Source organism: Tachypleus tridentatus, chromosome 12, assembly GCF_004210375.1.
Source record: "Tachypleus tridentatus isolate NWPU-2018 chromosome 12, ASM421037v1, whole genome shotgun sequence".
Classification (NCBI taxonomy): Eukaryota; Metazoa; Arthropoda; class Merostomata; order Xiphosura; family Limulidae; genus Tachypleus; species Tachypleus tridentatus.
This window is the reverse complement of record NC_134836.1, coordinates 26,159,002-26,175,244: the sequence shown is the minus strand read 5'-3', so window position 1 is coordinate 26,175,244 and position 16,243 is coordinate 26,159,002. Positions and strand designations below refer to the sequence as shown.

Genomic DNA, 16,243 nt, shown 5'->3' with positions numbered 1-16,243 from the left:
ATCCATGAAAGTTTCTACAAGCAAAGGAGAGAGGATGAAACCCATAACTTACCTATAATTTTGTTTATATATTTGGTCATTAAACTTGAATTATTGATCTAGTTAAGTGGTTATTGTTGTTTTTAATACCTGAGCTTGAAAGTATTAATTATATTTCCCTTTTAAATAACCTTAGTAAAGGTAGTTTGTCATTTTGCAGTATAAGAAAATTTTCTCGTAGCTTTTCATTGACAATTGTTACTCACATGGATTGAGCAAAGTAATTTAAGACAAATAGTTCTTACATATGTAAAAGGTTTCTACTCTTGATCACAATTTTTACTGGATATGACATCATAATGATTTTAATCTATCAGTTTTATAGAAGCATTATTTGAAAGAACTGTGACCATAGATAAATTACAGTATGGGTACAACACTTTTTCAACCTGCTTGGCAATGCCAGTGTGGATCAGAAAAGACAACAAATGTTGTGATATTATTTCACTTTAGTGATTTGATGTACACAGTCACAAAAATTTGGGTAGAATAGTTAATTAGTTTTTGTGATTTTTGTTTGTAGCTATTATGTTGGAATGTGTGGAGATGGAGCCAATGATTGTGGGGTATGTTTTTTCAAATATTTAGTCTATAGTGATAGCATAGTTTAATTTACACTGTCTTTTTTTGCTTTTTCTAATATTAATTTAATGTGTTTATTTAATATCTTGACAGGTAGTTTAATTTCTTTAATTAATCAAGCATCATATTCAAAAGAAACAATTTTGCCTAGTATTTCTTTTTTACAGTTTGTTAAGGAACAACTTACTTCATCAAGTGTTAAAACATTTGTTTCTTAGGAAAGTTTGAAAAAGAAACATCAAATAGACTTTCTTTCTCTAGAGCAATGAATATTTTAAGTAAAGCATGTTTAAGATATTCCATTGTACTTTGTAATTAATTACATAAAGTTTCTGTTCTTCAGTGAATTGTTAAAAAAAACATATCTCTGCTACACATTCTGTAATGATCAAATCCTATTACATTATATAATGTAGATCAACAGATTGTATATTTTTAGCAATTTGTCATGAATATAGGGAGGAAATATAAATTTACATACTTTCATTATGTTGCAGAATATTGTGGATAAGTTTTTAATCTGTTTATGCAATCTTAATTTGCTATAAACATTAATGTTGTAAAATATTAATTTTGGTATAATATTTTTGGTAAATGCTTAATTTAACAGGCATTAAAGGCAGCTCACACTGGTATTTCATTGTCTGAGGCAGAAGCTTCAGTAGCTTCACCATTTACCTCCAAAACCCCAGACATTTCTTGTGTACCGACTTTGATCCGGTAAGGTTTTTTTTTGGTTATATTGTCTTATGTTTCTAATTTGTATTTTTTTGATAATGTGAAACACTTTTCTGTAATGTGACACTTTGTTAAATAAAAATTTTGAAGTGAGTTCTGAGGAAAGACAAGATAGTATTGGGTTAAAACAAACAAAGCATAATTGAATAAATGTTACATCATTCTGTACCAAAAAATGGGAAAATAACAAATAAATGTACAAAATCCTACTGTTAAGTTCATTTTAATGTTAAACACTGATATTTTCATAAATGCATCTTTCCATATGAAACTCACTGATTGAATATACAGGTTTTTTGAAATTTGTTTAACCTGTCATTCATACCTTGAGAGCAAAATGGCACTAATGAACTAAATCAATTATAAAATAAACCTGAAGTCATTTTTTGATCCACAAATAAAAAGAACTTCAAAGATTATAATTAATAAACATTTTACTTAATTTTATGTATATATAAATAAAAAATAATCAGTTTTTGAGTTTAGGATATGTTCAGCATACTCTCAACTAATTCATTAGTGTTTGTGAATTTTCTGAATTTTGTGTGAGCAACTTATGGTACCTGTAGCCCCAATGAAGCAATTCATATTAGTTTTAAATAAAATCGCACTAAATTGTCCTTTTAACTTCTAAACAAATATAATTTTATACATTTTTGATTAATCACTGTTTCTTGTTCTCAGTTGTCTTGAAATTGCTTATAACTCTGTTTTGTGTTCTCAACTGTAAAAGTGATAAGTCATTCAGTTCAGCAAAGATTTACATATATATTAAGATTGGAATGAATTAATAAAACTTAGCTTGGTGATATGTTGCTTGAAGAAGAGATGTTTGTAAACAATTGTAGTCCTAATTTATGTTTAAAGCTTGCATTATTGTTTGAAAATGCAACTTGAAGTTGATCAGAAAAGAATTTTGTTTTTTAATAAAATGAGATTGGTTTAGTTTATTTCTTTTCCACTCACTGTATTAAGTTACCTTTCAGCAACAAGGCCACAGTGTTAGGCTTTGTTTATATGAGGCCTTATGGACCAAATTAACATCTAATATATGCAAAGAAAACCACCAAAAAGAAATATCTAAAATATGTACATAAATGAATGTAAAGAAAGATTTAAAAGTTTACATATACTTAGCAATACCTATTGATAAACAGTTAAACAAATTGACCTTGCTTGTAACTTTGGTGTGTGGTAAAAAAAAAGTTATTTTTATTATGCAGCAGTGAAAGTGCTGTCACTGTGAATTTGTCCAAATATCATATATTAAAATAAGACATTTTGTGTAACTTTGAAAACATTTTATTTCTGTGTAAGCCTCCTTTTCTGTGCATGTTGCAAGGTTTTACTGAGTTGATTCAAAATTTAATTAAACTACTTTATTATTGTGATATATGAATAAACTTTGCATCAGAAATGTCTGATGCTCCAAGGTTTAATATTCTATAAGTTTTAAACTTAAGTTTTTATATGGTACTATTTACAAAAAAAAATCCTAAATTTCCCCTATTATGAGTAGTTGACATTTGTTCTCCAAGTATCCCTTCTTCTCTATTTACCATTTTTCTGAAAAGTATAGAATCTAACATACATCACTTGCTATAATATTATGATAGTATATTTTTATAACCTTCAAGAACCAGAAAATAGAAAATTGGGTCCATGTTGCCACAACTGACTATCATATCCTTTCTTAAACAAACTACCAATAATTCTTTTTGATATTTAATCTTTACTATTTATAACCATTAGAAACCAGATTTTTTATTTATCAAAAAACTTATTATATTACATTGTTTTTATTGTACAGAAAATTGTCTATTTTGCTTGTAGTTCAGTTTTTCTTCCCATCAGAAATGCATTGAGGAATTTAGCTAAATTTTTAACAACTCTTATTGCACAGTTAGAAAGCCATAACAATTATGCTAGTCACAGGACATTGTATACTTTTTATGTGTTAATATTTTGGTTTTTTGGTGTATTTTATTAAATAAAACATGTAGTACAGTAGTATCATGATTAAGAAAAAGTAGGATCAAATTTTATTGACAGTCAACAACAACAAAAAGAGAACCATGTAAGTGATATATTTCTTGTTTTTTGTGTTTATTTTAATTAATATTTGAAAACTAGAACATTTTTAAAGAAGGTTAGTTGAGGTGCAATAAAGAAGAAAAAATTAAATATGTTTCATGAGGTATGCTTGTATGTGCATTTCATAATCAATACGGTAACATATTAAGTGATTTACAACTTGTGTGCTGGGATTATTAGTTAGATATGGTTCAAAGGGTAATAAAACAGTAACATTGAAGAAGAAATGGGTTTAAACAATTAAGAGTTTTAAATTATTTCAGATCAAACGTAGTTTTGTGCTATGTTTTGAAGTCATTATAAAAAGAAAGAAAGAGGGGCAAGTTAGATAAACACTGCTGGCCAAAATCTTAAGGCCAATGAACATAAAGAAAAAATATGCTTTTTGCATTGTTAGGCTCAACCACTTGTTTGAGTAGAGCTTTGAAAGATGAAAATAATAAAAGGGAAAATAAAAATAAAAAACTTTTTTGGCATTTAATAGGGAAAATGTGAACACTATGAAATTAGCCTAATTACTAGCTGGTCAAAAGTTTAAGACCATACTGAAAAGAAGCATGTAATTGGTAAACACGTAATGAAATTTAGTCATTTGTGTTCAAACATTGGCATTGTCAAAATCTCCCACTGATATCTCCTGTGTTACATTGGGTAATAACATGGCAAAGGGTAAAAAGTTGGCAGAGTTTGAACATGGCAGAATTGTCAAGCTGCAAAAGCAAGGTCTCTCTCAATGTATCATTGCTGGTGAGATTGAACGTAGTAAAACCGCTGTTGCAAATTTCTGTTGCAGGATACAGAACAAGACTTTCAAGCGGTCAGCCCAAGAATCATTATTTTGAATAATTGAAGATTGTTATTATCATAAACACTAGCTAGTTGATTATTTTTGTGGCATTAATTGATTAATCATTTCTGTGAGATACTAATCAACGTGATTGATTCACTATCAATAATTACTGTGTATTGGATTTGTTTACATATAAACAGTCTTTGGAGTTACTGCTCACGTACAGTGAAGGATCTGTGGAAGATTTCTTGTGAATAACAGTGTAAAATTAACTTTGAGATTTTAATTTTTTATTTTTTAACAATATGAAATAACCCCAAGCAGTAACACTAAGTATGGTAAACAATTAAGGTAGTAGTTTCAAGACTAACAAGTTGGTAAATCATCTCAATCTATTTCTCTGTTTTTCTCAATGCAGAGAAGGACGAGCTGCATTGGTCACGTCGTTTGGTGTTGTTAAGTATATGGCCTGCTACAGTATGACCCAGTTTAGCTGTGTTATCATACTCTACACAGTAAGTGTTGCTTTAAGTATTAAGGCTTTTATCTTGTCTGGATTAAATCTAATCTTAATCTTACTAAAAGAAAGAAAAAAAGAACATGAGATGTATTATCCTTTTCAGTCAATGACCCATGGCCGTTAAACTTGTATGAGAATTTAACCATAATCATAATTACATTTTAAAAAGCAACTCTGAAGACTTTTTTGTATTTTGGAAAATTATTGTCATTTACCATAGCTTGACTGAATTAATTATTATAGAGAAGCACACCCATTATCAAATCTGATTTGCCTTAGGAGAGGTACTGTTTCATTGAAATGAGGGAGCATGTTTCTCTTAAGTTATACATGCTATAACTTAATTAACCTAATGTAACTTTACAAAACTTGGCACATTTTTTTGTAAACATTACAAGTTTGCTGTTATATATCAGAAAAACATTTATTTTTAGTGAAATATTTCTACTGAAGATTTTCTATGAAATTTCCAAAGCAGTCTGACTGAAAATTGAAAATCTTTAAAACTTTGTATTTGAACATCAAAAGTTTTTCTGGTATTTTGTGTTCAGACTTTATACTTTATTTCTTGTGTTTTTATATATCTAATATTAAATGTGGAGAAATCATCAATGTAAAGTGAAATGAAAAGTTGAAAAAATCAAATAAAATGAGAAATACTATTTTACACTAAAGTGACTGCAATACTAAAGATAAAGTTTCAGGTTACTTAACAGTTTCAACTGTTAACCTTTTAAGATGTATTTTCTTTTAAGTTTATGATTTTATTATTGTACTTTGTACCAACTGTAGCAGTAATCGTTTTGTAAAAAGTTGAAAAATATGAAATATAATGACTAATTCACTTTTTTTCCCTCTGCACTTATTACAGTATTGATAATAAATTAAGCCTTAAGTTACAGTTGTGACAGCTTTTATTGCTGTCATCTGTAGTTGTACCCATTCATTGAGATTAGCACCTGAAAAAGTAATAAATCACAATAAAAACCTATTAGATATTCTTTTACCCAAGATTGAGTTAGTGTAATTTTAGGCATTTTGTTTTACTGAATTTTTGTTATGTGAAGTTGAGAAATGTATGATTTTTGTATTTTAATTACCTTTCTTTTAAATGTATATAACAATAAATAAAAAAATAAATTTCTAGCAATTGCTGGCAGTTTACATTAAACAGATATTCTTCCTTAAGCCTTGCTGAGCCTCAAAAAGTTTGGGAACCAAAATAATTCACTTAAATATCAAATATGCATTTAATAACACAAAAGATATATATCAGTCACTAGAACAGAATGTTCAGAACTTCTTCTTGTTTGGAGTAGCAATATAATGATCACACAGTTAGGCTTCATTAAAGTGAATAACATAGTTTCCATAACTAAACATTTAATAACTAGTTTTTGTACAGCAAAAATTATGTTCTTTATTTTAAATATAAATACAACCAACAGCTATGTAAAATTTATTACCAATCAATGTCAAAACTTGGATTGGAAGAGCAGGTGCTTCTCTGGTAGTCTAGTGGATTTGACGGATGTTTCGATACTATGGTAAATCAAGATGGGAAGGGCAAATTTTAGATTCTTGCTTGTAATTTTGTATGGTTTGTATTTCTAATTGGTTGGCATTCCAGCAGCATGTATTTAATGTTACAAAATTCTGAAGAGGAGAAGACTGATTTTTTTATTCAAACTAAGAAGTTAAATCTTATATATAAAAATGTTAATTATAAAATCAATTTTACTGCTACATTATTGACATAAATCAATAATAAGATGGTTTAATTAAATTGGCAGTGTAACGTTTTAAAAGTTCATAACATGGAGATATTGATCTAACCATAGCAAATGACATATTTCCTACATTCTTAGAATAGTAAAAATGTGTGTTTGTATTCCATTAAAGCTTGCAGTAAGTGTTTCTATTTTACATTTCATAATGTAAATACACATGAAGTTGCATAATGTCCACTCTTAGCACTAAACCTTTTAAGTTTGGTCTTCTGATTTATTTTAGAGTTGAGAATTCTTAATAGGCTAGCTTTCTTTAGTCCACCCCTCGGTGTGGATTCCTGTATGTGGTGAGGGGACCTCCCAGGGAAGGTTCTGTTCTATCTGGTTTCCTTTTTTGGGTCTAAACATCCACCCACGTGTTTGCCGTGCGTGGCAACCTGTGAAAGGGAGGAGAGGATCCTGGTGGTTGAGGGGTCCAACCCTAACATACCACTTTGGCCTCAATTCCTGTAGACGGGCGGCCTTTGGGTGGCCCCCCTTGGGTCAATCTGCTGTGCCACTCACGAAACCCTGGCGTTGCTGCATTGTCCTTGCATGACTTTGTAGTGCGTCCCCTTCTAGGGCTCCATGGTGGGTGGGGTCAGTGGGTACTGAAATTTTTCCTTTTTCCTATGGATCCTCCAAAAAATTTAAATAAAATTGTAAAAAAACAGTCAATGGGTAAGCGACCACGTCTTGAATACTCAGAACAGCAATCTTTAACTTCAGTAACACACGTACCTCATTTTCTTATATTACATTCTCTTCGGAAAACCTTTAGGGCAAATGTCCCCTTTTTTTTATTCAAAAGGGACTAGAGGGACTTGCTGGCTCTCCAAAGTCAGTAAAGAGACTTCGATTTGGTGACATATTGGTTGAAACATCCACATCCCAACACAGTGAACTCCTCTTGAATTTAGAGGCAATTGGGGATATACCTATTGAGGTTACACCCCATGCTACCTTGAATTCTTCACGAGGAGTTATTGTTGAAAGGGATTTGAAGAACGTTCCCGAGTCAGAGATTCTCGCTGGTCTCTCCACTCAAGGAGTTTTGCAGTGAGGTGCATCTCCACTCGCAAAGATGGAGTTACACTGCCAACAAATACCCTCGTTTTAACATTTTCTTCACCACGTGCACCTGCCACCATCAAGGCAGGTTATCTCATTTGCAGGGTTCGGCCATACATACCCAAACCCTCTTCGATGTTTCCAATGTCAGAGATTCGGTTACTCAAAGACATCTTGTCGTGGTTCCCTGACATGTGCTCATTGTGGAAGCAAGGACCACGATGCCTATGACTGTGACATGAATCCACATTGCGTAAACTGCAATGGTTCTCACCCCTCTTACTTTCATTCTTGCCCAAAATGGTTGGAGGAAAAAGATGTGCAGCCTTTGAAAACGACACATAACATTAGTTATCCTGAGGCTCGGAAATTGCTGTCCACAACTCCATCTCGGACATATGCTGCTGCACTTCATTCCACAACTACAGTGGGAGTGCAGACAGATCTCTCTGTGCCTCCAAGAGAATCGTTTTCAAAACAAATGAAAAGCCTTTTGACCTCCGTGGTTAAAAAGGTTGATGAATCGACTTCCACACCCATCTCTGTTCCTCCCATACTTTCCAACAAACCTCAAGATCCACGTCCTTCAGTTTCAAATACAGGCATTTCTTCTGATACATCTTTTTCTCCCACCACAAGAGACAAAACAATTATTCGTTCGCATCCTCAGTCACTGGATTCCCCTTCCAATAACAAAAACCTGCCCACCCGACCCAGAGCAGGATCCATGGAGGTTGATAGACCTCCTCCGACTAAAGACAGTAAAGAAAAAAAGACGTGGTCGTAAACCGAAGGGTTCTCCAGCCACTTCACCTACCTGTTCTTAAAAATGGCCACCTTGATACAATGGAACTGTCGAGGTTTACGTTCTAATCTGGATGATATCAAAACGCTGATAGCTTCCTACCATCCTGTTTGTCTTTCTTTACAAGAAACATTTCTCAAAACTGCTGATACTGTCTCCATTCGGCAGTTTTCTCTGTACAGAAATGACAGGTTGTGTGATGGTCGAGTACATGGAGGGGTGGCACTATTGGTTGATCAACACGTGCCCACCCTGTCTTTGTCACTCAACACACCCTTGGAGGCTGTAGCCATCCGTGTTTCCTTGAGTCATACCATCACTGTTTGTTCTCTGTACCTGTCCCCTGGAAAGACATATGATCAATCAGATCTTGATGCTCTCGTTGAACAATTGCCATCTCCATTTCTAATCCTAGGGGATTTTAATGGACATCATCCCCTCTGGGGAAGTGCTATTATTGATGGGAGGGGCTGATCTGTAGAGCGGATGCTCTCTGATCACAATCTTTCTCTTTCAGTATTGGTTCTTCTACTTACTTTCATGCACCTAGTCAGTCCTTTACCGCTATTGATCTCTTAGTTTGCTCCCCTTCATTATTCTCCCATTTTTCATGGAGGGTTGACAGTAATCCACTAGGCAGTGATCATTTTCCAATCCTTTTGAGAGAGATTGGCCGTGGTCTATGCTACTCTACCCACGTGCCCCGGTGGAAGCTGGATCAGGCAGACTGGTCCACTTTCACTGCTCTCGCAGAACTTGATCCTGCCATCGTAAATCAGCCATCAATAGACAACTGTGTAGCAGCAGTAACTGACTGTATTACACATGCAGCTGCTCAGTGTATTCCTAAAACCTCGACACGTTTTCCACGATATCCTTGTCCGTGGTGGAATCCTGCTTGCCACTTAGCACGGAAGGCTCAAAAGCAGGCCTGGAATGCTTTTCGTAGATATCCCACACTTTCAAACCGGGTTGCTTTCCAACGGGCCCGTGCATATGCTAGGTGGGTAAGACGTCAAAGCCAGAAGGAATCTTGGATTATGTTCACAACCAGTATATCTTCTACCACCAGTTCCAAGATCATATGGGACAGGATTCGAAAGGTTAATGGGCACTACAATTCTGTCCCCCCTCTCGATCTTACTCTCTGATGGTCAGGAGGTGACTGATGTTCGGAACATCGCTAACACTCTAGGTGAAAGCTTTTGCCGGGTATCTAGCACTTCTGCTTGTTCCTCCACCTTCCTGGCCATCAAGACTCGGGCAGAGCAATAACCTCTTTCCTTTCGAACTGACTGTTTCTTTGACTATAATTGTCCCTTTACCCTGGTGGAACTAAAAAATGGCCCTTCATCGGTCTGCCAGTACGTCTGTTGGACCTGATGATATTCATTATGACATGCTGCACCATCTATCTCCTGCTTCTCTTGATGTCCTTCTGATTGTTTTCAACCGGATCTGGCAGGAGAATATTTTTCCTGATGCCTGGTGCCAGGCTATTATTTTACCTTTCTCTAAGCCAGGGAAAGATCCCAAGATTCCTTCAAACTACCATCCAATTGCTTTGACGAGCTGTCTCTGAAAGACATTAGAAAGGATGGTTAATGCTAGTCTTGTTTGGTTCCTTGAATCAAACAACCTCCTCTCGCCCACCCAGTGTGGGTTCCGTAGACAGCACTCCACCACAGACCACCTAATTCGTCTTGAAACATCTATCAGAGAAGCCTTTCTCAACCGCCAACATCTTGTATCAATATTCTTTGACATAGAGAAGGCTTACGACACAACATGGAGGTATGGCGTTTTGCGAGACCTCCATACATATGGGTTACGTGGCCATCTACCCATGTTTATTAACAATTTTTTAATGGACAGGAGATTCCAAGTTCGTGTGGGTTCAACACTTACCCGTTCTTTTGTACAGGAACATGGAGTCCCTCAAGGCTGTGTATTGAGTGTTACACTCTTCAGTATAAAGATAAATGCCATCACTGAACAACTCCCTCTCACTGTTGCAAATGGGCTGTATGTCGACGACTTTCACATCTCATGTCAGTCGTCAAACATGAGATATATTGAGCGGCAACTACAAACCGCCCTCAATTGTGTACGGAAGTGGACTCTGGCGAACGGCTTTAATTTCTCTCTCTACAAAACTGTATGCATGCACTTTTGCCGTCGACGGGGTATTCACCCTGATCCTGAACTTCATATCGGTGAAGTTTTGCTGCCAGTGGTCCCGGAGACCAAGTTCTTGGGGCTTATCTTTGATCGTAAACTGACATTTATACCACACTTAAAGCAGCTTCGGGTCAAATGCACAAGATCACTGAACATCCTCCGTGTTCTCTCTTCTACCAGTTGGGGAGCAGATCACTGTTCAATGTTAAAGGTATATCGTGCTCTTATTAGATCGAAACTCGATTATGGATCAATGGTCTATGGCTCTGCCAGACCCTCGGCCTTAAAGATGCTGGACCCCATTCATCAGCAAGGACTTCGACTTTGCACCGGGGCTTTCCGTACCTCTCCAGTTCAAAGTATATACATTGAATCTCGTGAACCTTCTCTACACCTTCGCCATTTGCAACTATCTTTACAATATACTTCGAAACTTCATTCCTTACCAATGCATCCCACCTGGAAATGTGTTTTCCTTCCTCGGTGGGCAGTACTTTTTCAGAACAGACGATCTGTCATTGCTCCGTTTGGCCTTCGCATCCGGGCGCAATTGGATGAATTGGGTCTGTCCTTGGATAACATTGCAGATTCCACAGGTCGGCCCATCCCACCATGGCTTATTACAGCCTCCAAATGTGATCTTTCTTTCAATCACCTAAAAAAGGCAGATACTCCAGATTGGAAGTACCGTTTTTTATTCAATGAATATCTTTCAAACAATCATTCAGTTCCCATTTATACAGATGGTTCCAAATCAGGTAATTCAGTGGGCTCTGCTATGGTTTGCTATGGGTCAGTAGTTGCACGCAGAATCCCTTCTACAGCTTCTGTGTTCACTGCTGAACTGTATGCCATATCTCTTGCCCTGGATCATATTGCAGCTGAGCAGTACTCCAACTGCACTATTTATACTGATTCGCTTAGTTCTATACTTGCCTTGGAATCGCTACTAGTTAGCTCACATCCTATTGTCGCTGATATTCGAAACTGACTGGCCCATTTCTCATTAGCAGCTACTTCAATCCAGTTTTTCTGGATACCAGGCCATGTTGGTATTCGCGGGAACGAGCTAGTAGACATAGCAGCTAAATATGTCTGCTTCAGCACCATCACTCCTATGCCTATTCCGTACATGGACTATGGTGTTGTCTTCAAGGCTCGGCTCCGTGCCAGCTGGCAGTCCACTTGGAGTGAGCAACGCGCCAACAAACTTTTTTTCAAATCAAACCCAAAATTGGACTTTGGCCATCTAGCTTCCGTAAATTTCGGAAGGAGGAAGTTGTTCTCACTAGGCTACGCATTGGTCACAGTTTTTTAACTCATCATTTTCTTTTATCTGGAACTGATGCACCAATGTGTAGTTTGTGTAACACTCAAATCACTATCAGCCACGTTTTACTTTCTTGCCATCATTACAATTCTCAACGACGGTAATATTTTAAACATATTTTTTTCCCAGGGTCAGTCTGTAACATTGGACAGAGTTATTGGTGATGGTGACTCTGTCCACCTTGATAAAGTTTTTAGTTTTTTAATGGCCATTAATCTTTTTAATCTCATTTAAGTGTTGCATATTTATTCATTACACCTTTTTAATTGTGGTTCCTTTTTTACAGTTTTAATCTCTCATTCAATTTGACATTGGACAATGGCCAGAACATTAAATAACTCAGCACCAGGACTGGAAACGAGTTGTTGTTATACTTTTGCTGCATATCATTTCACACTTTTACTACTTAACTTTTTAGTACTGGCCATATTGACTCATAACCCGGAACCAGGACTGGAAAGACCAACTTCAGGTGACTGACGGTGGTTTTTATACTTACCTGTTAGTCTTCCTGGCGGGTTATGATCATTACCATTCTGCTACAGGTAGTCCTTTACAACTTTGTTGACTGGATGTCAACATTGGTTTTTACACCATTTTCTGTTTTAATTGCTGTTTTGTTTTTACCTTCATTTACTTTTACAAATTCTACTCCATTTACTTGACCTTATCTTTTTACTGGACATTTGGCTACTCATTGTTACAATTTTGCCATGTATCTTTTAAAACTTCTATTCTTTTACATTTTGATACTGGTTGCTATGACACATAACCCGGAACCAGGACTGGAAAGACCAACTTCAGGTGACTGACAGTGGTTCTTGAACTTACCTGTTAATCTTCCTGGTGGGTTATGATTATTACCTTTTTTGCTAGAGTAAATACCTTACAACTTCTTATACTCTGTCTTCTATCTTAACATTGTAGATTAGGTGTCAACATTGGTTTTATACTTTTTTGTTTTACCTTCATTTCCATTTATGTCTATTACTACATTTATTTTTTTATTTTTTTACATTTTTACCGAATGTCTGGCGCAGATAGCCTCGCTGCTTTGTGCCATAAAACACTAAATCAATCAATCAATCAATTCTTTAGTCCAAATATTAAGTTCATAAGTAGCCATTCAATAATAAGAAAAATCTTGTTTTAGTGTTAAAAGGTAATGTTCATTGCATGTTACATGAAATTGTATGCCACAGTGTAGAACAGGTAAACACTTCCCAGTGTAAAAATAAATTTTGAATAGGGTATTATCTGTAAACTTGGTTATGAGAGAGTTAAATAATAATAAAGCCAAGACTAAATACAGACCAGTGTAGTATATAAGTATAGTATTTTATTTTATTTTAGATGAGATATTTAGTTTCTTTAATAACATATGCACATGAATATATTTATCCTTTCATATTTTGTAATTATTATGCATGTTTTAATTTAGCTGAAGAGTAATATGACAGATTTTGAGTTCCTGTATGTTGATCTTTTCCTCATCACTTTGTTTGCTGCTCTCTGTAAGTTGTGTTTATATATTGCAAAATAAATATTATTACATATATATTATATTAACTATGAAAGGTTTTGTAAGTCTTAAGTTTTTTAACAGTTATGTTTAAACCAGTGTGTTATAAAAAATTATTAAAGAGATGTTCTATAATAATGTGTTAAGAAATTACACATCTGTGTCCTTCAGAACTTTAGTTAGACTCTTTAGTATTTGCAAGTGTAAAAGATAATGTTAAGATTGTTTATTGCACTTCACACATACAGAATGAAAATCTGTGTTCAAAAGCCAATAAAAAAGTAATATTCTGTTTCATACACTTTAAGTCTCTTAGTACAGGCATTGTTAATATGACCATCGATGTAACATCTTTGTACTTGTTTTAAAATCTTTTTTAATGTAATACTTTTAACTTTAAATACAGTATCTATATTTTCACAAAATTTGTCAGTCTTTCAGTTGATATAATAAGTTTTTCACACGTAAAAAATTGTATATTTAGTGAAGTATTTTTAATAAAATAAAGATTTGTTGAGGAATATATGGAATATTTGTTTTGAATAGTCTGTGTGCAAAGTAATTTTCATGTTAAAATTAAAAATACTTTTTCCTTACCTCAAAAATCTCAGATTTTCTTTGTGTAATCCCTAAAACCTTCTAAATGAATTTGAAACGTTTTTTTTTCAGTTAAACTTTATATTTTATCTGTTATTTTCTTCACCTTGTATCAAAATGGAATCTTTTATTTTGACTGACCGTGAATGAGAGGATGGTGACAGTCAGGTGTGGCAGGAGGGGTCTGATTTTATATTTGATAGCTCTTTTACCAAATAAAATTGAAGATTATTCAAAATATAGTTTGTCTGAGCAATGACAATTTTATAGTGTAATTTACATTTAATTTCACACTTTTTCGAGCAATGATTGAAAAAATAAGGAAGATAATACGTTAAGAGAAAGTATCATTTTTGTCACACTGGGGTAAATTCAAAATTTTTTAAATATTGTCTTGTAGAATTTAAGTACTTAAAACTTGTATACTATTCAAATTTGGATTAGTAGCTAATATTTTATGTCATTGTAATTGGTATAATGTAAACAAAGTATAGGTTAATATAATTTTGAATGTTAGACACTAAAATCTTGTGTTATGCACAATAAGGAATACCCAAGGTGATGGGGTTAATTTTATTTTTTTTCAAGAACAATCAAAAGAACTAATACTACATTTTACATTGCTTAACTGCTAACTGATGATTCAATTAATGAGCCAAGAATTATTGATAATAATCTGTGTTCTTTGTGTGCTATTTTGTTTCTTTCAGTTCAAAATCCAGTAGATACAAACCATGCTATACACTCCTTACATGTTTATAAATTTTATCATCAAGCAAACAATAAAACTTAACTTTTCAGGCTTTTAACATGAGCACTCCTATTTATATTAAGTAACTTGTTTGGACTATTGCAACTTTATAGGTTATAGAAAAATGAAGATTGATAATTTGTAATAATTTTTACAAAACTAAGTGTAACAATTTATGAAAGGAGGAGAGTTGAGGGGTGTCATTGATGGGTCAGTTTATATTAGTAGCACTTCAGCACATCACTTTGAATTGCTTTAGATGGGTAGCCTTAGACATTCTCAATAGAAGTGTCTCAAGCTTGAGAAATTGAGCTTGACTAAGGAAAAGGACAGAAAAATGCAATTGAGGCAGTCGAATATTGATAACACTTTGTGAGCCAATCAAAATTAAGATCATTAATGAAATGCATTTGAGGCATTTTCAGAGAATAATTATTACTAAAAATTAATTAGGCTAGTAACTTCTAATATGTAGAAATGCCAGTGCATTTTGGTAATTCTTCATTCTTACAGTGGCTTTTATGTGATGTTGCTTAGCAGCAAAAATATAATGTAGTATTGTTGTTAGCATATGCACTGAAAATACATAAATCAATATATGTATATTATATATATTTCAGTGAAAATGAATACACTTTAATGAAGTTAAATAAGCAAACTCAAGAGGAAGTACTGTGTTAAAAACAGCAAATTCAAATCTGTGGTTTATTAGCTATATTAGCTATAACTTTACAAACAAGCTGAAACAAAAATGCTGCACTAAATTGAAAATATCCCAGGATACAAACTTTTGTGTGGGATTATAAAATGTATCCTAGGTTTTGGAGGTAACTGGAAAGTAGGACCCACATTGTAGTGGGAATACACCATCTATCAGCCTTAACCTCCATTTGCCAATCTAACATAAGAAATAAAAGAGTAGCAATAGATATAAAAATAGAAATTAGGAGAGTGAGATGTGGGTGCTTAATCTCACAACGTCCCACATCTATCACCTTTCACTGATGATGAAACATTAATATATGTTGAAACACAACTGTTTCAAAAAATAATCATTTTTAAAAAATTGAGTTTAACTCATGGCTTCTGTGTGAAATTTATGCAGCTGAATATGACCATATGTCAAGTTTTTTCACTGCTTCTTATGGATGATTGTCCAAGCATATTAGAGGTTACATTTTGATTCAGTGTGCTGGCTTGTGGCTGCTGTTAAGTCAATTTTAGTGATAAAAGTAGATCTTTCAGCACTCTAGACTATTTTAATTCCTGATCTGTGTAATATGTCTGCCACTTTTGAGAGATTAACTTATCTTGCGCTTGTTACTGAAATAGGATAAATGTCTCGCATGTGGATTTTGTTGCATGTTTCAGGCAGCCACTGAGAGCAAGTACATTAAAGATGCAGCCTTGAAACTGAAACCACAAAAATGCATGTTGAACTTTTTGATCACTCT

The 16,243-nt window shown here is 34.1% G+C and overlaps 1 protein-coding gene across 9 annotated transcripts in view; it reads left to right on the top strand.

The window, feature by feature from the left end:
• anne (polyamine-transporting ATPase anne boleyn) overlaps nt 1-16,243 on the top strand; it is a 138,840-nt gene that overhangs the window by 105,981 nt on the left and 16,616 nt on the right. For all 9 annotated transcript variants that reach the window (XM_076473455.1, XM_076473461.1, XM_076473454.1 and 6 more), the window contains 4 exons: nt 563-605; nt 1,232-1,341; nt 4,662-4,758; nt 13,361-13,433. In XM_076473455.1, the coding sequence (XP_076329570.1) occupies nt 563-605; nt 1,232-1,341; nt 4,662-4,758; nt 13,361-13,433 (323 nt within the window). The remainder of the gene's footprint in view (nt 1-562; nt 606-1,231; nt 1,342-4,661; nt 4,759-13,360; nt 13,434-16,243) is intronic.